The sequence below is a fragment of the Zonotrichia leucophrys genome, chromosome 21, assembly GCF_028769735.1.
Source record: "Zonotrichia leucophrys gambelii isolate GWCS_2022_RI chromosome 21, RI_Zleu_2.0, whole genome shotgun sequence".
NCBI lineage: Eukaryota > Metazoa > Chordata > Aves > Passeriformes > Passerellidae > Zonotrichia > Zonotrichia leucophrys.
The window spans coordinates 7,447,715-7,471,110 of NC_088190.1; the positions used below are offsets into that span (position 1 = coordinate 7,447,715).

The window sequence follows — 23,396 nt, forward strand, 5'->3', positions numbered from 1 at the left end:
CCACTGCGCCCGCCCGGCCCCGCAGGTCCCCTCCCCGCCGCCCTCCATCAGCCATCACCGGCCCTTCAGACCCCCTCCCCTCCACCGGCAGCATCCGCAGGGCTCAGCAATTCCTCGGCGGGACCGGCCTGGGATGATCCTTGGGGCCTAGCATCACCATACCCCGGTGGGATCCCCCCGGACCATCTTTAGGGCCCCTTTCAACCCAAACCAACCCATGATTCTATGAGTCCGTAGGCTCGAAGGAGGGTACGGGGAGTCTGGTGCACTCACAAACACCCGTGCTCTTGCCATCTCCATCCATTCCTGACCCAGAGTTTGCCAAGGGTGTAATGGAGAGGACACAGAGAGTCATGGAGCAGCCCAACATCTCCAGATACACCTGCAGAGGATGCCCACGGCAGCACCTTTAACCTACTCAAGCCTAGAATGTCATGCTTTGTCCCAAAGTAAACCCAGGCATTCAGACAGCGAAGCATCCAGCTTCTCTCAGCACAGGGAGCAGGAAAACCAGGCCACACCAATGCCCAGAGCCCCACTAGGGATTGGCCACTGAGCACACATGGGTGCTCTGCATGCCCAGAGACGATGCAGCCCTGCATCAACCTGCTGCAGCCCTCTGCTTCCAGACCCTTTTTATCCTATTCAAAAATGAAGACCAAGAAACTGCAGTGGGGATTTGCTCACATCCAAATTATCCTCAGCTGAAAGGGTCTGCAGAGGACTCGGCACAGGGACTGCTCCGAGTGGTGCTGAGGCAGAGCAGCTGCAGGGATGATGTGCTGGAGCTGCCTATTGCCTGCAGGGACCCCCTCCCCAAAACACTGCTGCCCCCCAAAATCCAGGGTCTGCTCTCACCTTTGCTAACGATCAGAATCAGTGAGCGAGTGCCTGTGCCATCATCCCACCCCACCGGCATGTCGCTCTCATCTCCCCAGCTCGTCCTCATGCTGCTGCAGTACCAGTGTGGCTGGCACAGGTCCTCTTCTTCCCCCTTCCCAGGTGGCAGGTCCAGCATTCCTGGGGAGTTCCAGGAACTCCAGAATTCCGTACTGCATCGTGCCTTATGTTCCAGTTTCCCTGTGACACGACGGAGACTGGAGGACACAGGATTGCAAGGGATATTTCAAGCCATGTTGGCTTCATGTGCTGGAGGCCACTTCAGCAAGGACAGGACATGCCCCCCACAACCGACTTCACACGTCACTGGGCTGTATTCACACACACACATGTACACTGGATATATCCTCACCACCTTTTCCATTGCCATAAAATCCACCACACTCTATGGGACATGGACTGTGGGAAAGTCAGGTCCACAGTCACACCAGCGTGCCCAGGAGCTACGGGATACAAACTGGAGCTCCTCAAAATGCACCCTCACCTCATGCCACCCCCACCCTGACAGAGTCCACAGCAATGACTGTTCCTACTGCAGACCACTGCCTAGTGAAGGTCCCTGTGGTGCTGCTCCCATGATCTTCCCAATCTGGCAGCACCTCCCCTGGCCTTCGGCTTGCCCGAGCAGAGAGTCTTTGTGGCTCCAGGCTGCAGAACAGAGACAACAGACACAGTGTTGACCTCGAGAGTTCAGCATGACCTGCTCCTCTCTCTCACCCTCATACATACTGCAAACCCATCGCTACAGGTGTCTGCACCTCCTCCAGCCTCATCAAGGGATGTGGCTGTGATGCTGCAGCTGAGCACTGAGGGCCTGGAACCTCCAGCCTCTTGGGATGGTCTGACTGAACACTCTGTGCATCGTTCCCAACAGGTGGAGCCGGCTGTTGTACAAAGAGCAGGAGCTGGGTGTTGCCTTCTCACCTTGTGCCGTTTGGCCGTTTGCCGCAGCCTCTTCTCCTGGTCCAGCTGGAGCTGCATCCTCTCCAGAGCCTCTCTCAGCAGGGCCTTCTCTTCTGCCCCCCTGTGGGCTTCATCTTCCAGGTTGGACATCTCCTCCTGGCACCTTCGCAGGGAAGCTTGGCTCTGCCTGTGCCAAACAGGAGGGGAGGATTCTGTTGGTCTTTTGCCCTTACCAACGCCCTCAGCTGTGCTCTCCCACACCTTCCTTGGTCCTGCTGACACCGTCCCTATGTCCCAGCTGCTGCCACTGCCACTGCTGCTCCAGCCACCCAGGACAAGGGAACCTGTCAAGGCTTTCCTGGCTCTGACACTGCTCAACTGTGTGAGGCTGCAGAAGGTACCACTGCAGAGCGGAGAGAATGTTTCCCCACTCCTCTTGGCATTTGACTTTTGTACCGTGGCCATAGACACAGACTGGTCCCAGACAGACACAGGACTCAGCAGTGCCATGTCACTTCCTGCCCCAAGCTCCCTGTCACTCGGCATCCAAGGACCAGGTCTTGTTCAGAACCCTGGCTTTCCATACCTGAGCTGCTCCACACTTTCCTCGTAATCTTTCAGCACTTTTTCTTTCCTTTCCAGGCGAACCTGGAGGTTCCTGATCTTTTTGTACAACAGCTCCAGGGCCTTCTGTCTCTGCAGTCCCACTTCTGCCCTTCTCTCCTGAGGAAGGTGCTGCAGAGGCTGCATTCCTGACAGCTCCTTCATCTCCACCAGGTTTCCCAGAGCACCGATTACATCAAGGTACTGTGGGAAGAAGAGGGAATGCATTATTTACCAGGTCTGCTGCATTCCATCACGCTGCTCAGCCATCTGCTTTCTGTCTGCTTTCCTGAGGACATGACAGTGTCCCAAGGAAAGTAGGTTTGCATCTCATTCCCACCTGCACAGCTCACTGGAATTGGATTGCTTCCTTTTCTAAGATGACTGTTTTTCCTGCTGGGTGTTTCCCTGCATTTTTGGAGGGAAGGAACCCCCTTGCACAACTCACCAGTTGTGCTACCCATGGACCCCTTCCCTGGCAGGTCCCTCCATTGTTCCCCAGCCTCTCTGATGTACCATGGCATGTTTTGGGGTCCCAGGATGTCCTGGCAGACACACAATGTGCTCTGGGCCATAGAATAGTTTAGATTGGAAGGGAAATTTAAATGTCATCAAACCAATCCCCCCTGCCATGGACAGGGGTGTCTTTAACTGGACCACAGAGCAGTTAATCTTCAAATTCCTGCAGCATCCTGATGTGACATACCTCTGAAATGTTTTCAAAAAACATCTCATCTCTACACACTCTGGGCATGTACACACACTCTACACCACTTACCACATCTATCCCTGACATACCATCTTCTCACCCATGTCTGTCGCCTCAGCCATTTCCAAGCTCACTGTGCTGTTGGTGATCCTGAATGAGCTCCCATTAGGAACATGGTCAGGAACCTGCAAAGACAGGGAAAGACCCATGGAGCCCATGTTTGGCCTGGTTTTTGGTCAAGGGGCCTTGTGCCCCCCTTTCACCCCATGGAAAAACCACTCCAGTATTGCTGAGGTCCCAAGCCTCCCACCCTGCTCAGCCCATGGCATCCCTGACAATGTGCTGGTCCTGATGGAGCTGCCACCTCTGCAGAAGCACTGCCTGCCATCCATCACCCGCATCTCCTACCCTGACTCCTTGTGTAGCAGCTCTGAAAACCTTTCCCAGGGTGTACTTTCCAAATAAAGTCACAGGCATTACAAACCACACACTGCCTCCCTACCTTGCCAGCCCTCAGTTTTTCTCCCAACACAGGAACAGGTTCCAGCTCAAGACCTCTTTGTTGGACTATTTTCTCTGGTAAGTCTTCCATCCAGACCACCAGTGGCTCTGAATCGCTCTTCACAGCACCTGGAGGTGACAAATTGTTCCACTCTCCACACAACTTTGAGGCTGCCCAGCTTTCCCAGCCTCCCTGTGAGGGTGGGCAGGCCCTGGCACAGGTTGCTTAGAGCAGCTGTGGCTGCTTCATCCCTGGCAGTGCCCAGGGCCAGGCTGGATGGGGCTTGGAGAAACCTGGGATAGTGGCAGGTGTCCCATGGCAGGGAGCAGAACAAGATGGTCCTTAAAGTCTCTTCCAACCCAAAGCATTCCACAGTTCTAGGAGAGCCCTGCTCACCTGAGCACTGTCTCTTCTCCAGCATCTTCACTCTCGCCCGGAGCTCGGCCAAACCTTCTTTCTGGCGCTGGATCGTTTCCTCGTGCCTGAGGCCTCGGCACTTGGCTCCGAGCTCAGCCAAGGCTGATGGTGGCTCCTGAAAGAAGACAGCTTCTGCCCAGTCTGCATCTGGCACAGCACAAGCTCAATGCAAACAGAGCCCCGCTGCCAGACACTGGGCACTTGGCACAAGAGCAAAGCCTGGGGAGCATTTCCATGGATTGGGGGTGTATAGGAGACTTGTCAGAGACCTCCTTCCTGCTATGGTCAGGATATGAATCCTGCAAATGCTCTGGAGAGCCAGGAGAGATTGGTGAACAGCTCTGAACACCCACGTTGGCATTTTCCCCTAGTCCTTTGCACCACCAGAGAGCATTTGCCATTGACACACAAACACTGGTGCATTTCAGAGATCGTCCCTACACAGACTTGGACATCACTCTCTACATGTGCACTGCCTCTCCCAGCCCCATCCAGATCCCCACATTATGACAAACATCCAAAACCCTGCGACGGGGCTAGGGCTGATGATGCAGACCCCCAGCTCTGGTCTGGCTGCTGTCACCCCACAGCTCAGCCCATCCCGCTCCTGAGTGGCACCCCCAGCACTGGGATCTGCCTCCCCATCAGGGCATGCGGAGCAGGACGGGCAGTGCCTCCCACCCCTCCTCAGCTGGCAGTGAGTCACTGCGCCCCCGCAGCCAGCCGGCCCTGCTGGCACGCTGCTGGCTGCCACCTTCGCTGTACAGAATGTTCAATTCCCACAGCCCCTCCATCTGCTGCCGCCACCACCTGCCACTTCTTCCCTTTTCCAGCCTCGGGAAAATCAAACAGGGATTTGGCACAGGAGAATGAAGAGCATTTCTTCCTGTCCTGTGCAACAAGCTGCCCCTACTTCTCCACATCCAACCCTAGAACTGGTTCTGCACTACCTGCACAGCCAGCATCCACAGCTCAGCAAGCTGGGAAAAGGAAGGAATGCTTGCATGTTGCTATTCCCTCTAATTGGCAATTAACGCAGCCATTAGCACGCACAACACTTGGTGGTTCCAAAGTGCTGTGCAAACATCAGCTCATTAACCAGCAGCAGCCTGGTGGGGGCTGAGGGTTCCCCGGATCAGAAGCAGCACAGGCAGCCCAGGCTCGGGGAGGGTGCCTGGCCATCCCAGCCTCGGGCCAGTGCAGGGCAGCTCCAGCCTTGGCTCTCACCGTGATACCATCAGTGCTCTTGGCAAACCCACACCTCGGTGCTCTCCATGAGCACTCACCCTCTGGGAGGCTTCACTCAGCTGCACTGGCGTCCTGGGAGCATCCTCTGCGTTCTCCAGTGTTTGTTGGGAAGCATCCCTCAGCACCTGGCAGTGCCTTTGGGCTTGGCTGTGTGGAGAGACAAGAAGTTGTGGGACCCCAGGATGGATGAAGGTGACCCAAACAGCTTGTGAAGAGCAGCACCCTGGACACCCACTGATGACTACCATGGTGTGGGTGGGAACACTCACTTAGATACAAGTGCCTGAGTAACAGATCTACTGGCATGAGCTCCACTAAACTCCCATTTCAGTTCTTGTGTCATGGATTCAGAGCTGAGCTCCATCCTGATACTCTCACACGTGCCTTTTGCTCTGAGGAGAACCCTGAACACCATCAGCTGCTGGGGACACACAGAGTGGCATCCATGAAGCCTTGGGTGATGTCAGGGTGTACCTTAATTCATCAGCTGCTGCTCTCAGGGCCTGATCCTTCTCCTCCACAAGGCTGGACATCTCAGAGAGCTTCTCCCGGAGCTGGTTCACTTCCCACTCCCGGTGTTTCAGCTGCCTCTGGCTGTGCTCCAGCTCCACCTTCTGCTCTTCACTCAGCTCCCCTAAGCACAGAACAGCCTCGTGGGATGCTGGCTGACTCACCACCCAGTCCTGGGGGATCTGCAGCTGGTGCACCCTCATGGGAGCAACAATGGGGCTCATCCCTGCAGAGTCCTGCCCTTGGCAGCTGCCCTCAGATCCTGGGCCATGCCAACAGGACATCCTGGTTCACTAAACCCCAGTCTCTTGGTGGAGGTACCAGCCAGGGCAATTCCTTGCTGTGGCAATTTTCCTTCAGTTTGAAGGAGGACACGTCACCAGCATTTTCTGACTTGCAGTTTTTGACTCCACACATTCCTCGTGTTCACAGCCCTGCTCATGGAGGAATTTCAGGCAAGGCTTTCCCAGTCCACTGGCTTAGAACATCTTCAGCTCCAAGAAGTTCACCGGTGTGATTTTGAGCTCACTTTTGTCTACCTGCTCTCCCCCTGATTACTCTGCTCTCTCATTGTCACTGCTATTACCTAGGCAAGGATGGGAAGAAATTCACCTTCTCAAAGGGAACAGACTGCCTGCTTTGCCCCCAGCAGGACAAAGCATTGCCTGAGAATTGTGACATCAATTCCTGTGATCTGTGTGTGCTTGGAGGAGGATGGGGATGATGGCAGGCACACAGTGCACATCACCCACCTCTCATGTCCGACATCCTGGCTCTGGTTTCTGACAGCTCTCTGCTGAGCCTGCTGATGACTGCCTTCTTTTCCAGGAGCATGCCCTGCACCACTGCCAGCTCCTCCCGCAGTTTCCTGGGAAAGATCAGTGCAGATGTCACAGCCATCGGGAAACCTCATTGCAGGGAGCCCATGCATGCCTTCCTGTGCTGCATTCCTGCTTAATATTTTATTATTTAATTATTTTTTAACCTGCCTTTTGGTCCCCGGGGTTCACCCTGTGGTGTGGGATTGGCCACACCACTTGCTGCCACCTGGAGCCATCCAGAGGGGATGGCAGATTGTCATGTGCTGTTTGGCATCACTTTGATGCTCTTTGCCCTTAGCATCACTTCAGCCTAGCAAAGGGACTCAAGTCCTGTCCCAGACTGAAAAGATCTTGGGACAGGTGGCGTTGGACTTCCTCAGGCTCTCCCAAGTGGTCCCTGCCCTTCTCTAAGCATCTCTGATCACCATCAGCAACTGCTGCTCACCTCAGACAAGCATGAGACTCCATGGCAGGACAAATCTCCAGCCAAGCTCCCAATGCTGAGCTGTGGGCATCACACTGAAGTCCTAAAGGACACACACACAAAAGGCCTATTACTTCTTTGAAACACTTACATGCTTGTTGCTTCTGCTACACAAATAATTTCCTTCATGTGGCAGCTCTGAGGACTGTCTCTTTGGGAAACCATGTCCCTGAGAGCCCAGTTCCAAGGCCAACTGGACAATTCTTGACATCCAGCCTTCATTGGGGTTGCTTCTGTCTTGGAGAAGCCCAAATAATGCCAGTCTTGCAATTTTAGAGAGCAAAGAGCCCTTCTCCAGTGGCAAAGCCCTGACAAAACCACCAAACAATGAAAAAATGTTCTCCAAAACGACCAAACAATGAAACAGCTTCTGCAGGGCCTCACTGAGCTTGTCCTGCAGGGAAATAACCTTCATTCAACATCTTCCCAATGTTTTCTATAGCAGCTGTTCACTGTTCCATCTCCACACACATTTCATGTTAACCCAGTCAGTTCCTGGTACAGGCACATCCCATACAACCCTCACCTACCTTCCATCTTTTCCACAAGTGCTGCCTTTTCCTCCTCCAGCACCTTCTGCTGCTGAGTGGCCTCGAGCAGCCTGTCCTCTAAAGCCAGGATGGTCAGGGAATGCTGCCTGCTTTGCTCCCTATATCCTGCCACCTCTTCTTGCAGTTTCTGCCTCTGCAGCTCATTTTCCTCCTGCACAGCCCTGAGCTGTTGGCTCTGCTGGAGCACCTGCTGCTGTAACACAGCCTGGGAAACAAGATTTGGGAGCTTGGCTAGAAGCACTGGGGGTTTCTTTTGGGATCACCATCAGCATCATCTCTCCTGGATGGTGATCACAAGAATGGGGGAAGGAAAGGATTTCAGGGATGGGGGAAGCCTTCTTCTCCAGCACTGCATCCTCCACCTGCACAGGTGAGTGCAAGTACCTCTTGTGCAGTGATTTGCTTCAACTCGTGCAAAGCTTCTCTCAGCTTTCCCTCTGTCAATTCCTGCTCCTCTGCCCTCTTTGCTGTTTCCTACCAGAGGAAATTAGCAGTAATTAGCTTAGCCAGGAATCCACCTTTCTTTGTGCAGAGCTGCTCTCTGTGTATTTAGGGGGGGCAGGGAAACCCCTTCTTCCACTGATTTGAGCCCCTGGAGCACCACACTACACTTTCCCTTTTCTTCATTCCAAGAGTGAACTGTTCTGCTTCGCCTCCCATGCTCACCTCAGCCATGCTTCTAAGGTGGCTTTCTAACTCTTGGATCTTCCTCTGTTCTTCCTCCACAGATTTCTTGCACTTGTCCTTCTCCTCAGTGACAGCGCTTTCCAGAATCTGTGAATCAAGAGACCACAGGTTCACTTCAGGAAAAAAAGACATCAGCTCCAAGGAGGAAAGCAGCAAGGAGGGTCATTGCTCCAGAGCAGGGGCAGATGATGGGTGAAAAGCTTGCCAGGACACGAGGTAACTCAGTGAAAGAGAGGATGGGAGCACCTGGGGAAAAGCACAGCTGAGAGACAGAGTAGGAGCTGTTTGGCTGCTCCTTGACTGAATCCTCAGAAAACTGAACACCAGGAAACCACCACTCCCAAGGTGCCAGACACAGAAGCAGACTGGAAACTGTCCCACAAGGCCACCATGATCACAACACACACATGGCAAAACACCCATTCACACTCTGACTGACAGTGCACCCCACACCACAGCCACTGGTGCAATGGCCTGGGGCTCCCTGGGGCTGAGGGGGACTGCTGCCCCCTGCTCCACAGGAATATCCTTTTCCTGCCACAAAGGAGTCAACAGGACCCCAGCAAGGGGAGCGAGGCAGAGAAGGCTGTAGAAGCAGCAGTGCAATGTTTCCCTAAGCTTGTGGATCACAATGCTCCTTGCTTTCCCCTGTCCCCTGGTGACTGACTGGAGGCTGTGCATCCTGATGTTACCTGCAGGTGCTTCCCCATTCCAACATGGGTATTTTTGTGAGTTTGCACCTCCTGGATCCATATGGGAGGATATCCAGTCCCTTGGGACTGCATTCAGTTTGGAGCTAGAGGTTCCTCCTCTTGTTATTCAACACTCCATTTTTTTTATTGACACATCCATTTTTCCTGCATAACATTCCTCTTCCGAAACACCAACCTTACCACTGTACCTGTTTGCTCTCCTTGTCCTTTTCCAGGACAATTTGCTGGATTTTTATCTGTAAGTCTTGCTCATGCTTTGCTTCCAGCTCCCTTGTGTGCTCCTGCAGCAGCTCTGCCTGCAGCTCCCGGAGCTTCTCTAATTGCTCCTGCAGGGAGACATGGAGGTATTAAAGGAAGTGTGTCAGCAGCAGGGCAAGAAATAAACCTCACAAAAAGTCACAAAAAATTCACAAAAGAGATCTCCTCTGCATCCTGCTGCATTAGGGATAAGGACACACTGACAGTAGGCTCTGTCTCCCTTACCTTACATTTCCTGTACACTCAGGGATCTCAGACACTGCACATCCCCAGTCCAGGAGCTGCACTGGCTTGCTTGGACTGCCATCATATTTACCCATAGAAAGAGTCCAAATCCACCTGGTTTATGTGCATAAATATTTCTGTACCTGCAACATCTGATTCCTCTGTGCCATCTCCTGGCTCTTTTCCAACAAGCTCCCGAGAGCAGCCAACAGCCCTGCAAAAGTCAATGGAGCCTCACTGTGTGGGGTGCTCACACACCATATTATGGATATCATATCCAGGAAAATTTCTTCATGAAAAGGATGGTCAGGGCATTGGAATAGGCGACCATCCCTGGAAGTGTTCAAAAAAGTGCGAGGCTGTGGCACTTGGGAACTGTGCTGGCTTAATGGTTGTACTTGGTGCCTTGGAGGTATTTTTCAGCCTTAAAATTTCCATGATTCTGTGATTTTGTCCCCAAGGAGTGGCTCATGCTGGACTTTCTCCTCTACATCTGGCTTGCCAGGACATCCCACATTCCCAGGGACACAGACCTTTGCCAGAGGTGTGCAGGTCCATCCCCACGCTGTCCAGGAGCTGCTCTGCACCCTCCAGCCAGGACAGGGGACCACGTGCCATGTCCACCACTGCTGTCCTGATGGCTGAGACAGAGGGATCCAGGCACAGCAGCTCCAGCTGCCCCAGCTCCCCCCGCAGGCTGGCACTGCTGCAGGGGCTCCTCAGGCACGCCTGGAACAAATGGAACCAGAGGGGAACAAGGCAGTGTCCACTGTCAGTGGCCTTCAGGGACTGGCAAACAACACAACATTTCTGAACATCCCAGGCCAGGCTGGCTGGGGCTTGGAGCAACCTTGTCCAGTGGAAGGTGTCTCAGCCCACGGCAGGGGGTGAAACAGGATGGGCTTTATGCAGAATCTGTGACAAACTCCAGGGAACATGAACACTTAGGGATGATGCTTTGTTTCAGGGTTGTATCTTTAGTCTGACCTTTCCTCAGGCCAACAAAAAACCCTGTGCCACTATCTCCCAGCTGCTATTTGGTCCTCAGTATTTAAAGGGCTGACCTGGAGCTTCTGCAAGGAGTTCTTGAACACCTCGATGTTTGCAGACACCTCCCTCTCCTTTGCGAGCCTGGAGCTTAATTCCTTCTGCAGGCTCTTCTCTCTCTCATGACTTTGTTGGTTCTCATCAGAGATCTGCCTGACCTTCTCTATCACCTGGCAAAAGTGGGTGAAGAAAGAGGAGTTTAAGGCTCATGCTGTTTTCCAGCTGAGGGGCCAGGGATTGTCTCAGAGAGCAACAACTGAGGCTTGCTGCAATTTGGCAGCCACATCAGACTCTGTTGCAGACCACTGACTCCCTCCAAGCTTTAGGAGACAAAAAGAACTGTGTCCCCTTCATGTCATGGAGTGTGGCAGCAGCTCTGGCCACAGAGAGAAACACACAACTTTCCCAGGCATCATTCTGGGAAAGTCTGGGAGAAGATCAGAGAAAAGAATGAGAAACAAATCTTAACTTGCTGTACCTGGTATTGTGAACATGTGGAATGTGTTATGGAGATTTGTTTACCAAAGGGGAGTTTCTTAATTAGCAGTGGTGATGGTGTTTTAATTAAAGGCCAATCAATTCTACCTGTAGGGAATTAGGATATAAAAAGAGCAATGGGTTTCTTAATAAAGATTATTGATCAGCCTTCTGTGAATTCATGGAGTCTGTGCCAATTATTACCCGGCCAGGGGCTGGTTTGGTCTAACAGTGGAGCAGTGTCATTAACCTGGACAGCCACAGCCCAAATCCTTCTCTGGAGAAGCCTGGGTGCTGCAGCCCTGCTGCACATGGAGCAGGCACCACGACTGTTCTGCAGCAGCTGCCGTGAGCCACTCGGGCTCTGCAGGCTCCGAACATCTCTGTGAGCTGCTGTCCAAACTCACCTGCTGCTCTGCTACAGCTTTCCCTGTGCTGCCAGCTGCTGATGGAGAACAGGCTTGCATCACTCGGGTCTTGAAGGACTCCAGCTGCAGCAGGGACCCACACATGGAAACAAACACCACCAATCATTGACAGCCACTCTGCTGATCACTGATGGTCCGTACCTAGCGTGATGTTATCTGCAAAGGGCTGTCCCTGCCCAGAGCAGCATTACCCAGGCACTGAGGAAGGCTGGTGTGGCTCCCAGACAGCATAACTAAGCTTAGAGATTCCTTTTCTGTATGCTAATAGACTGCTACATTGTCTATGCTGCCCACACCAATTCTGGATAAGCCTTTTATATTCACCCAATGGCAAGGTAAGTCCTGTGCCAGGGTTTGGTGCTCAGGGCTCTGGGTTTCTGTTTCCACAGCACATCTTCCCCATGGGAAGCTGCATCCCTGTGCTGCCCATGGCCCAGTGGTGATGTTCCCATCCCCACCTGCTCCCCAGCTCTCTGCATGTTAGACTGCAGCAGGCGCTCCCTGCGCTCCATCTCCCGCAGCTGCCGTTCCTGCTGTGACCACGCTGCCTTCAGCTCCTCCTCTGCCTGCAACGAGAGCTTTGGCATCTCAGAGTGCCATCCAAAACCACGCCACAGACATTCCAACCACTGTTCCCATCAGAAAAATCCAAATGTGCCTTTGGAACACCAGGAGACAGACAGCAGTCCTGGTGCAGGGAGTGGGGCTGCAGCATGGACCCTTCATGGCACTTTTTGTCTGGGTTTCACCCCTGGGCCATTGTCCATCCTTGACTGCCTCACCCAACATCTACACAGAGCACTCTGCCATCTATTTTTCTTCTTCCATCAGGGTCCGTGGTAGAGCTCAGGATAGTTGGATGCCCTGCCCACTCAACCTGTGCTCCCAGGGATTGCTGGTCCCCATCCCACCCCTCTGGGATTATGGCACCTGCCCTCTGTGTGTACCCTGCAGCCAACTGTACCTTGGCTTTCTCAGCCAGTTGCTTCTGGACACTCTCATGCTTCTGGATCTCCCCCTGCAGCCCCTGCAGGTCCCGCTGCAGCTCCTCGATGTGCTGCAAGAGCCCAGGGAGGGTGGGGGTCTCACCAGGGCAGCTGGGCACTGCCCCTCTGGATGACCTCCACTGATCAGCAAGATTTTCTGCCCATCTAACTCACTCTGTTTACTGGAATTCTCTTCTAACCTGCATTTACTGTGGTTATATCAGCTTACAAGTGGAAGTCACTCTGATTTCTGATCACATCCCCCCCAAGCCACCTCTCCCTCACCCTCCCCTTCACACTGTAAACCAGCGTTGTGGATCCAGGACTGCCCCAGGTCTCATGCCCATTATGTGCCTTTCAGGACAGGAGCTGAGTTTCAAACAGCTCCCTTACAATGCCCAGTTAATTATTCCCTCACTGATGTGTTCCTGCAGCCACTGCTTACCCAAAGTGACTTTGACTCACATTTCTGCAAGAGATTAGTTCTTGCTCTCTGAGTTCGTGCTTTGTTTCTTCTTTAATTCTCGAGCACTAGAAGGAATGGCAACCAAGGGAAATAACCATCAGGGCAGTGATACCATTGCTCCTGCTGTGAATGGGACACTGGCACAGGCTGCCCAGGGCAGTGGTTGAGTTGACATCCCTGCAGGAATTTAGAAGACACCTGGGGACATAGTTTAGTGGTGGCCTTGGTGGTAATGGCTGGACTCTGATCTTACAGGTCATTTTCAACCTCAGCAATTCTGGGATTCACAAGTCAATCCTTGTGATCTCCTGGTACATTGCAGCCAACACAGACTCTGCCCTTATCATGCTCCCAGTGCAGCTCTGCCAGTTGAGGAGGAGCTGCCCATGCAGAGGAACAACCTGCTGCTGCTCAAGCCACCTTCTTTAAGGACAAATCCAGGCTGGGCCAAAGGGAGCCCCATGGCACAGTGCCATGGCTCCTCGGGAGGACCTTGGCAGGAATATTTTGTGTGTACAAACAGCTGCTGTGCTCACAGGAGCCCAGGGCACACAGTACCTGATGCAGAGCAAGGAGGGAGATCCAGCTGGGGAAGGAGACCCTGACCCATGGGCATCCTGGCACACCCAGACATGGTCATGGACCATCACCCAGTGATACAACTGCTACCATCCTCACCAGAGAGAAGCACCACCCTTCTCACCTGTTTTCTCACCTTATCCCCATGTCAAGCAGGGGCTCATAAATTACTGAGCCCCTAATTAGTGCTACCAACCTTGGCTGAAACCACAGCCAGCTGCTTGTCCTTCTCTCGGTTTTCCTTACTCAGTTTTTCAGTCTCTTGCTGGAGCTGCTGGATTTTCTGCTCCTTTTGCAGGAGTTCTCTTTGCATGTTGCTCAGCAGACCTGAGGAAAACAGCTCTGGTCAGAGGTCACCCAGGTGTGACATTTGGATGGGATATTGGGAGGAAAATCTTCCATGTGAGGGTGGGGAGGTAGTGGCACAGGTTGCCCAGGACAGCTGTGGCTGCCCCATCTCTGGAAGTGCCCAAGGCCAGGTTGGACAGGGCTTGGAGGAATCTGGGGCGGTGGAAGGTGTTCCTGCCCATGGCAGGGGTGGAATGAGATGCTCTGTAGGGTCCCTTCCCACAAGGCACTAGGAATAATTTGTTGCCTGTACAGTTTGGCCAATGCTTACTCCTTATCCAGAGCCAGTCCCAATCTGCTTCATGCCCTGACCCAAAGCTCCAGGGATACAACACCTGCAGTCAAAGCCTGGTCCTTCTTCAACTTCTCACTTTCCCTCCGCAGCCTCCCGATCTCCAGGTCTCTCTCGTGGAGGGAATGGCTGAAAACTTGGTTTGAGCCTTTCTGCAGGTCATTGATCTGCAAAACACAGATTTACCTGTGTTCCTCACCAGAACGTTCACTGACTGCTACCCCTTCAGAGAGGGTCAGCTGGCACTTGTGGTTTAGTTGGACTGCTCTCAGCATCTTCAAATATCATCCTAAATGTGCTCTGGCTGCTCTTGCTGAAATCCTAATGCGGAGGGAGGGGAGGGAGGAGGAGGGAGGAGGGAGGAGGAGAGGGAGGAGGAGGAGGGAGGAGAAGGAAGGAAGGAAGGAAGGGAAGAAGGAAGGAAGAAGGAAGGAAGGAGAAGGAAGGAAGGAAGGAGAAGAGGAAGAAGAAGGAAGAAGGAAGAAGGAGAAGGAAGAAGGAAGGAAGAGAGGAAGGAAGGAAGGAAAGGAAGGAAGGAAGGAGAAGGAAGGAAGAAGGAAGGAAGTGGAGGAAGTGCGAGGAGAATGGCGAAGGCAGGAAGGAAGGAAGGAAGGAAGGAAGGCTGGCTCTCCCTCATTTCCCTTGATTTCAGACCCACAAACCTCTCCTGCCCAAAGCTGGCTGTTACCCCACAAACACACCTGTACCTGAGAGATGTTTTCCCTGCTTGGTGCCTCCAGTACCTGTTCCCTCAGGGCTTTGACCTCCTCTGTTTGGGCTCCCAGCTCTTGGTTGAAGGTGAGCAGCTTCTGGGTCAGCTCAGCCTCGTTCCTCATGGCTGCCTGGGCCAGTTTCTTTGCCATGGCTGCGATCTCCTCCTGTAGGTCTCTCACCACCACATCCTTCCCCTTTAACTCTGTTTGCAAACCAAAAAGGTGGCCCACTTCCTTCTCCAGCAGCTTCTCACCCTGCTGGCAGATCCAGGTTCCACTGGTCACTCTGCAGCCACAGAAGCTCCAGACTCCCTGCCCAGGGGTACCAACTCAAGGCCATCAGCAAGGGACCCTCTGTCCCTGGCTTGGCACATCCTCCAGCCACCCCCTGTCCCCATCCACCCGCTCTGGTGGCAGCCCCCACACCCTGCTGGGACACAGACATTGGGCAGGATTCACCTGCTCCTCCAAGGACCAGGACAGGATCCTCCCTGCCCCATCCTTCCCCAGCATTACCTTCCCCTGCAGGAGGAGATCCACCTTGTGAGGCCCCAGGGAAGGGGCTCTCCCCACACTGCTGGCACCACCCCCTGAGAAGCTGGCTGAGACTGGAAGAGAGCAAATCATCAGCATGAGAGGTGGCTACAGGCAGCAAAACCCCTTTTCCCTTGTCCCAAAACTACTCCAAGGCAGCGGCCACTACTCAGGGCATGAGCTCACTTCACAACCAGCAGAGAATAGAAAAAAAAGACTGTAAAAAACTTAGACTGCAAACAGTCTGCACAGAAGAGAGAGTTAATTCATCTCTGGGAACCAAAACAATACAGAAAAGAGAGTTAATTCACCTCTGGGAACCAAAACAGCCTAAAAGCAGCAGAGACACAGCAGAGAGAGGCTAACCTTATTTTTCAGCACTGGCCAGCCCCCCAGAAAGCTCTGCTTTTTTGTCTTTCCACATGGGACCAGCGCTGCTCACTGCCATTAGGGCATGGAAATCCTTTGGGCTGTTCTCAAAAAAAGGAGTTTGTGCTACCCTGGCTGTGTGTGTCCCTGCCTTTGCCCTCACTGAGTTTTCCAGCTCAGCACTGGGGCTGCACGGTGCTGCCTCACTGCTCACTTTGTGTTGCTTATGACAGCTCAAAAATCCCAAGCCCACAGCAGGAAAAGCACAGCACTGTGCACCAGGCCACAACATCCACAGCAAATGTCACATTCTCCAGCCCAAACCCTCCCCTCTGCCTTGCTCTACCGCATACTTTATTTCCAGAGGTGCACTGGATACAGAGCTATTTTAAAGTGCTTTCACTTGAGACAGCCACTTCAAAGGAGGAAAAAAACCCACTTTACACAGGAGTCAGGAACAGGCACAAGAGTCAGTGGTGCAGATAAAGTCAATCATGGCCCTTCTGGGTCCCACACCAGGAAAAAGGAAGAGGAAATGTCTCTCTGCAAGGGCAACAGCATTCCCCTTGCGATGGCACAGCTCATTTCTTCCCTGACCCAAATGCCACCCAGCACCACACATGGATTTTGATCAGCTCCAGGGGACAATGACTTGCACCCAGTTGCTCAACACTTGTCACTGCTCTGCTCCAATCAATCAAGTGGCTCTGTGAGGACACCAGGACAGAAATGGCTGTTTTTGGCACCATGGAGTACCTGGCCTCAGGGCAGAGGTCCTGCTGGATGTGTCCAGAGAGGTGGCACTGGCTGCGCTCCTGTCCCTGGCACTCGCAGGTCGCCTTGGCAGCACCAGATGGGGCACATGGCCAGGGGCTCTGGGGGCCCCTCTGCCCAGGGAGTTGGGGGGAAGCTGCCCCTGCAGTGAGGGCAGGCACAGAGGAGATGCAGGAGTCAGGAGTTTGGGCTCTGCAACAGCCTGGAGCTGCCCACTCCACCCCACGCGATGTTTCAAGGGGGGACAGGACATCTATGGTGGGAAAGCACCAAGTTATTGCAAGAATTTAGGAAATACTTTAGCCCTGGATTCATATGCACCGTGTCATGGAAAACCCAGGCACAGATCTAAGCAGAAGCACAATTTTAGTTTTTTCCCATTTCCATTATGCGAGGATCAGATTTTAATCAGGGCATCCAGATGCTTTGCTGAAACAGAAAGAAATTATTGGGGTTTTCTGCTTTTTGAGCTTTTCCCTCTGCATCTGACTGCCCTAATTCTGCACATCATTTGCACAATCCAGGAGCACTCCTTTCACAGCTCTCCTGGCTCACACATGGTCCTATCCCATTTGTTTCTCCCATTCTCCCAGGCAAACCAAAGCCTGTCATTGTGTTTCTGCTTTCCCATCAGCTGGGCCTGTCAGACTGGGAATTAGGACACTGTGTGCCGCTCTCCTAGAGAGCAGAGCTTTCCAGGGCAGTGGGGACAAGCCACCACTAAGTTCTCAGTGACAAGGGCTGCATTAAACATCTGCCAGGGGGTCAGACCTGGGTGTGGGTCTTTCAACCCCCAGCTGTTAACAGAGCCTCAGACCCCAGTGCAGGCTCCCTGCACCTCCAGCACCTTCCCTTCACCCAGAGCACATCCCAGCCCTGCTGCTTTGCTCCTGCTGCTGCCCACGGCACTGGCTCCCAGTGAGATGGCACAAAAACCTGACAGGGTCCTGTGTGGGCATGGCAGGGTGTGATTCCCAGCCAGGTGTGCTCCTCTGCACAGCACCTCCTCTCAGACTCAGAGCAGAGATCCCTCCCTTCATCAGACACTTCACAGTGAGGGGGTTCCCTCCCTGCAGGCAGCAGGGTCAGGCTCCAAAGCTGCCCCTCCAAAGGAGGATCCCAGGGCGAGGAAAAGGCATCCCATGGACAGGCTCTGCATGGCTGTGCAGACCCGGTCCCATGCTCACCTGCCCTTGGGAATTCAGCCCCTCACCTGCCTTTGGGAATTCAACTGCTCACTGCTCCAGCACAATCTAGCTTTACCTAGGCAGCATCTTGGATTCTTCAAGAGCCAAAATAATAAAAATATTACTGGGGATTATCAGTTGCTCTATGTTTTATTTGAAACCCAGCTTCTCTCTTGTTAAGTGGCTTAGGAGGAAACATAAAATGCAAATAGAGGGAAAGGACATTTTCCAGGTCTTCCTTTACTGATGTATCTCTGTCCCATGCTTTTCCATTTTCTTACCGAACTGCCTGAGTTTCTTCAGCAGAGGGAGCTCCAGCTCCTCCCCCGTGACAGGAAAGATGTGAGCTACTGTCTTTATAAATAATTTGATGGGTCAAGGTATGGGTGTTGACGTCTTTGAAATGGGTCTAAATGTCTCTCCTGACTTTGGGCAGCAGGTTTGTTGTAGAGCCCAGACAGCTTTGGCTCCTGATATCGGCAAGGGTCTGCACAAGCCTGAACTCCTGAACTTGGGGTAAAACAGTAGGTTCAAGGGGGAAATATGTTGTAGGTGGTTTGGGAAGGCTGTACCTTCCTAGTACCTCGGCCAGGGGGAAAAGGAAACAGGCACCATGTGGCCAGGAGTGAGGATAAGAGGAGACTGTGCCCTCCGAAACCCTGGGAGAGAGAAAACCCCAGGGGCATGTGCCCCAGTGGACTCTCTCCTTGTATTGGGAGAATAATTTATCTGGGAGATAAATTGGGAGAATTATTTACCTGAATAAAGGTGAAGGATTCCTCTGTCTCCTTTTTGGACATAAACCTCTGGCGTTTGTGGATTTTCCTGACACTCACGTTTGGCACCTTTCCTCAGGATCTCCAGAGGAGCTGGGAGCGAGTTCCTGCTTCTGAAGCCTTCCTGGACAGCAGCACCCACCCACCCAATTTCCCCGGACACCTTTCCCTGAACATCCCCACCCACCCTTGCCCATGGGCATCCTTCCATGGGCCATAGCACCCACCCTTCCCCGGGCATCCCCAGCCCTACCTGGGCAGCCCCATCCAGCACCAGCTCGAAGGAGGCTCCCGCGGTGCCGAAGCTCAGGATGTCCCCAGGCCTCACCCTGACGGCCGCGTTCTGCACCTGGCAGCTGTTGACAAAGGTGCCGTGGGGGGAGTTGAAGTCCTGAAGGATGAAGCTGTTGTCTGAGGTGGAGAATTCCAGGGCTGCATGGCGCTCTGCTACCCCTGCAGACTGGGACAGGGAAGGGACAGGCAGGGAATGCTGCTGGAGGCGGCTGCAGGTTCATCCCTGCTTTGCCAAGCCCCTTTTCTGGCCATCAGTTCCAGCACAAACTGGTACCTCCACACTTTGCATGGAGGGCTCCATCACATACCCTTCCCTTCCCTTCCCTTCCCTTCCCTTCCCTTCCCTTCCCTTCCCTTCCCTTCCCTTCCCTTCCCTTCCCTTCCCTTCCCTTCCCTTCCCATTTTAGCATGCTCAGCTGCCTCAGCCCTACCTGCAGGACGATGTCGGCCCCTCTGTGGCTCCCGATGGTCGTGGTGTAGGATTTCAGCTGGAAACACCCCTCCGAGCTCTTTAGGAAAGCTCGCATTGCCCAACCCCCCTTGCAAGGCTTGCACCAAACAAATTAATCCTCACTCAGCAATTTCCCCCCCAACACACAACCTGAGCCACGAGTGGCTCCACCAACTCAAACAGTAAAAATTGTACAAAATGACTCCAAAAGCGGCCGTGTCCCAGCCGGCCGTGTGCTGCAGTAGCCTTGGAAACCTCGGCCACGCCGGAGCCTGCTGCTGCCTGCCTGGGTGAGTTTTTCCTCTTCGATTTGTTTAGGTTTTTTTTTCCTTCTTTTTCCAAGCAACTGTCCCGGCAGCACAACACAGCTCTGCGCCGGCGTGGGCACCGATCCATCAGCTGCGACACATGTGGGAATGTGTATCCCAAACCCCACAGGGGCCTTGCCACCTGCTAGGACCTTTTGCCCTCATTTTACTTATATTTCATTTCATGTCATGTTAACACACACACACCTGCTAGGACCTTTTGCCCTCATTTTACTCATATTTTATTTCATGTCATGCTAACACACACACAGAAACAGGTCTTGCAGCCTGAGAGAAGGGGATAAACATTGCTGTCAGGTGGATGCTGTCACCCTTCAGCACTTTGCCATCAACACTCCTTGGTCCTAGGCTGCCATACCCCCTTTTTCAACAGAGCAGAAAGGAAAAAAACCCACTTGCCACCAACACCCCCCAGTCTGCCCCACCAGTCCTGCAAGATTTCATTGTGCTCCTTTTTGAGGTAGAAGTAGCACATTTGGCAAATCAGAGCTTCCCTGAAAACTTCTACCAGTTTGAAGCCATTCCCTTTTGTCCTGTCACTCCATGGTCTTGTATTAATCTGTGTTGAAAATGATGTCAAATTTTGCTCTCAAATGACTGATATAAATAACAAATATAGTTATTGGCTTTCTCATTTATGTATCAACTTTTGCAAAGTATTATTGATCACAAAAATCCTGATATAGTACAACTTGTAATTACTGCTTTTGATATAGTACAATCTGTTTATGTTTACACTGTATAGCTTTTATAAATAGTAGTGTAATATGTACTATCTTAGACTGTAGTATAATAGAGACTGTGAAATGTTAAAATGCTTTTTCATGTAACTAACTCATAATATGGTGTGAAATAATTAGGTGATTTCCCACATTCAGGAAATCTAAAAGACAAGATAACAGAAACCAGAGCACCGAAAAAACTATGAATTTATTGACCCTCATTATCAGGGAGTGAAAATACAACAGGATGGAACCACAAGAAGAAATAAAATACATTGGTTTAATCCACAAAATGGCATGAAGACAAGTCAAAGGTTAAAACCAAGCAGAAGAACATCTAAACTCAAAGGAATGTTTGAATATGTATAAATTCTTTAATGAATATGCTTGTACCCCCTGCAATGTAACAGTACATAGAGAACATGGTGCTAAGTTAACCATATGCTTTTGGCAAATAGCCAAGCACCCCAGTGCTGGATTTTATCCCTTTTATCCCTTAATAAACTTTTACAAAATTTTTAAATGGCGAACCGTTTCTCTCATGACTAAGCTGCACAGAAGTGAATCTGAGGAAGTGTAACAAAATAAGTAATGCTATGAAGTTGTAATAAAGATTTTTCTTTTTGCTCCTTCTTTCTTTGGTGTGATTTACTCTTTTTTGTTTGTATTTTGTGTTGACTTTGTCTGGGTCTCTCCCTGTCTCTCTTTTGCTCCCTCCCATGCCTCTCAGTCTCTCTCCCTCTCTCGGTCATCATTGTCCTGCTCTCTCTCCACCTCTCTCTTTTCTTCTCTTTCCTCTTTGCTTTGCCCCTTTTACTCTCTCTTTTGTCTCTTCTTTCTTGTCTCTCTGCTCATTTTCTTTCTGCCCTCCATCTCAGATACTCTGTCCTGTACATTTCCAAATGACAAACCCATACACACAGAAGCAGAGGCTTGCCACCAGCTCCAGGTGTGTAGTGCACCTGGACAGCATCTGAGAATCAGGTGGCAGTCAGAAGTTAAGCAAATTCTGTGTTATAGATACATATTTTAATATTGGCTTTTCGCAAATATTAAAATGGATTTTATATGTGTAAAGTCACTTTTCTATAAAGATATAGTGTTTATTTCTGTTGTTAATTAAGCTTAGTGAAATAGCTGCTTGTGTTAAAATACCTGCTTGGATGGGATAACATCCAATGCACACAGGATGAGGACACCTGTACAGATCTGCCAACTATCAGCACTCATTTTCTGAAGGCAGAGTGGAGCAAGGCCCAAAAACTGGAGGTGATAAGAATGGACTAAAACCACACCCAAGGAATACCCATGCTCTAAAAAGGTGGATCCAAGGAGGACCCATGCTAAACAATTCTTGAACATGTAAACTACTTTGGGGAAAAGTTTACTATGCATAAGGGTCTATGAATATGCACCAGGCTGATGTAAGGGAAAAGGTATTTAAGGGGTATCCCCAAAGATAGCAGTGTGTTCTTGGGCCATAATCCTTGCTTTACTATCTTTGTCTCCCACTGGCCTTTATTAAACTTTTAAAATTTTCACAGGAGATTGAATGTGTTTTTCACATGAGAATCCCTGAATCCCTGGGTTGGAAGGGATCTGAACTATGCCTATTTCCAGCTTCCACTAGACCACGCTGCTCAAGGCCCCATGTAAACTTGAACTCTTCCAGGGTTTCTCCTGCCACACTTCCCTGGGCAGCCTGTGCCAGTGCCTCACCACCACCACACCAAAGCATTTCTTCCCCAGTATCTTAATGGAAACCAATCCTCTTCTATCCCAAAGCTATTTCCCTTGTTTTATCACTACCTGCCCTCGTTGGAAGCCCTTCTCCACCTCTCTCACAGCCCCTTGGGGCACTGGAAGGCCACAATTAGAAATCCTGGAGCCTTCCCTTCTCCAGGCTAAACAACCCAAACTCTCTGGTCCTGCTTCTATAGCAGAGGTGCTCCCTCCCTTCAATTGTTTGTTGTCCTTTCCTTCCCCTCACATTGACAAGAGCAGCCAAGTACTTGCACTAAATTTTGATAGTTTTTTGATGTCTCTCAACATTAAATTATAAATTTAACATTTAAAATGTGTTCCATTTATACAACTCCAAAAAGGCTTCTGACTTCAGACAAGCAACAGTACCATTCCTAAAAAACTACATTAAGACAAACAAGAAGAGTTGTTAATTAGAAGGTAGGATAAGCAGGGAGAAGATTTAAATTGACATTAAATGCATTGTTATGTCTAAAATTAGAGATTATATGCATCTTTAGAGCCTTTGAATTTGCTTATCTGTTGTTAACTTTCAAAAATAATTACTTCTTGTATTCTGGAGATCTTTCTCCCAGGCATGTGATGCATAGGAAATATTGCAGTGAAAATTTTTGCTTTGATATTTGACAAGAAACCAGCTTGGGCCCCACTGTGCTGCCCACATGCAGCTATGTTACATTTTTTACCCTGAAATGGAAGCATGGTTTGTGTTGCCCTGTCACAGTGATTTATTAAAAATATGGGTATTGATCTAGTACCGATATTCAACTGTGATGGACAAAACCAGTTTAAAGTTAGAAAGTGTGCGTTTATTGTGGGATAGCTCCCAAATATACATTGTGATTTACAGGTGATTACAGAGTCCTTTTATCTATACAGGTATTGAATACCCAAAATACAAATAGGTATTTATAATTTTGGTACATGCCATTCCCCACTTCCCATGGTAATTAGTTCAAAAGCCATTAAGCATGGGTAGTTTGTACCTTGAAATGGGTCGGTGGTCCCTTTCATGGGTCGGGGTCCCAAAATGAGGAGGTAAATGAAGTCTTCCTCCTTCTGACCTTTCTACCTTTTCAATACAAATATGACAAATGAACCCTTGGTAGAACTCTCATTCCCCATCTTCAATTGATTTCAGAACAGAAGAGTCCTACAATTCTTATGTTCCTAAAAGCTATTTATCAGTTTCTATATTCTTCATTATTAACCCAGCTAACCAAACATTGTGCTGACAAGCAATCAATTATTAGTTAACCACTAACTCTTAACTTCATCAAGGCCTACCCATTTATTTTAATTAACTCAAACAAAGCTTATCTCTAACTA

General features: G+C 51.1%; 1 protein-coding gene across 7 annotated transcripts; it reads right to left on the reverse strand.

Moving 5' to 3' along the window:
• Nucleotides 1–352: 352 nt before the first annotated feature.
• On the reverse strand, nt 353–19,455 carry FHAD1 (forkhead associated phosphopeptide binding domain 1). Of its 7 annotated transcripts, XR_010442611.1 has the most exons (30): nt 19,233–19,455; nt 18,761–18,967; nt 16,527–16,797; nt 15,384–15,475; nt 14,898–15,125; nt 14,198–14,321; nt 13,711–13,841; nt 12,935–13,000; nt 12,448–12,540; nt 11,942–12,049; nt 11,463–11,546; nt 10,596–10,748; nt 10,065–10,260; nt 9,675–9,745; nt 9,237–9,374; nt 8,315–8,422; nt 8,033–8,122; nt 7,628–7,853; nt 7,059–7,140; nt 6,545–6,660; nt 5,757–5,916; nt 5,321–5,429; nt 4,014–4,149; nt 3,618–3,745; nt 3,205–3,300; nt 2,390–2,610; nt 1,825–1,990; nt 1,385–1,548; nt 859–1,097; nt 353–382 (listed from the first exon to the last, which is right to left on the reverse strand). XR_010442611.1 is itself a non-coding variant. In XM_064730890.1 (28 exons), exons 1-28 carry the CDS (start codon nt 19,326–19,328, stop codon nt 1,447–1,449), a joined length of 3,687 nt encoding a protein of 1,228 aa, XP_064586960.1. In that variant the 5' UTR covers nt 19,329–19,455; the 3' UTR covers nt 1,114–1,446. The 7 variants fall into 7 exon arrangements, 5 of the variants coding, with proteins under 5 accessions (XP_064586960.1, XP_064586959.1, XP_064586958.1 ...); XR_010442610.1 differs by lacking the exon at nt 353–382 and having other exon boundaries at nt 602–1,097; XM_064730890.1 differs by lacking the exons at nt 353–382; nt 859–1,097 and having other exon boundaries at nt 1,114–1,548; nt 16,527–16,686.
• Between the last annotated feature and the right edge of the window lie 3,941 nt (nt 19,456–23,396).

Excerpts from the sequence above, each read along its gene's own strand:
- FHAD1 (XM_064730888.1), bottom strand. The coding sequence starts at position 19,328 with ATGCGAGCTTTCCTAAAGAGCTCGGAGGGGTGTTTCCAGCTGAAATCC. Across the intron at positions 4,150-5,320 it reads TGAGTGAAGCCTCCCAGAGG|GAGCCACCATCAGCCTTGGC; the intron begins GTGAGTGCTCAT and ends GTCTTCTTTCAG. Across the intron at positions 2,611-3,204 it reads CAGACATGGGTGAGAAGATG|TACCTTGATGTAATCGGTGC; the intron begins GTATGTCAGGGA and ends TTCTTCCCACAG.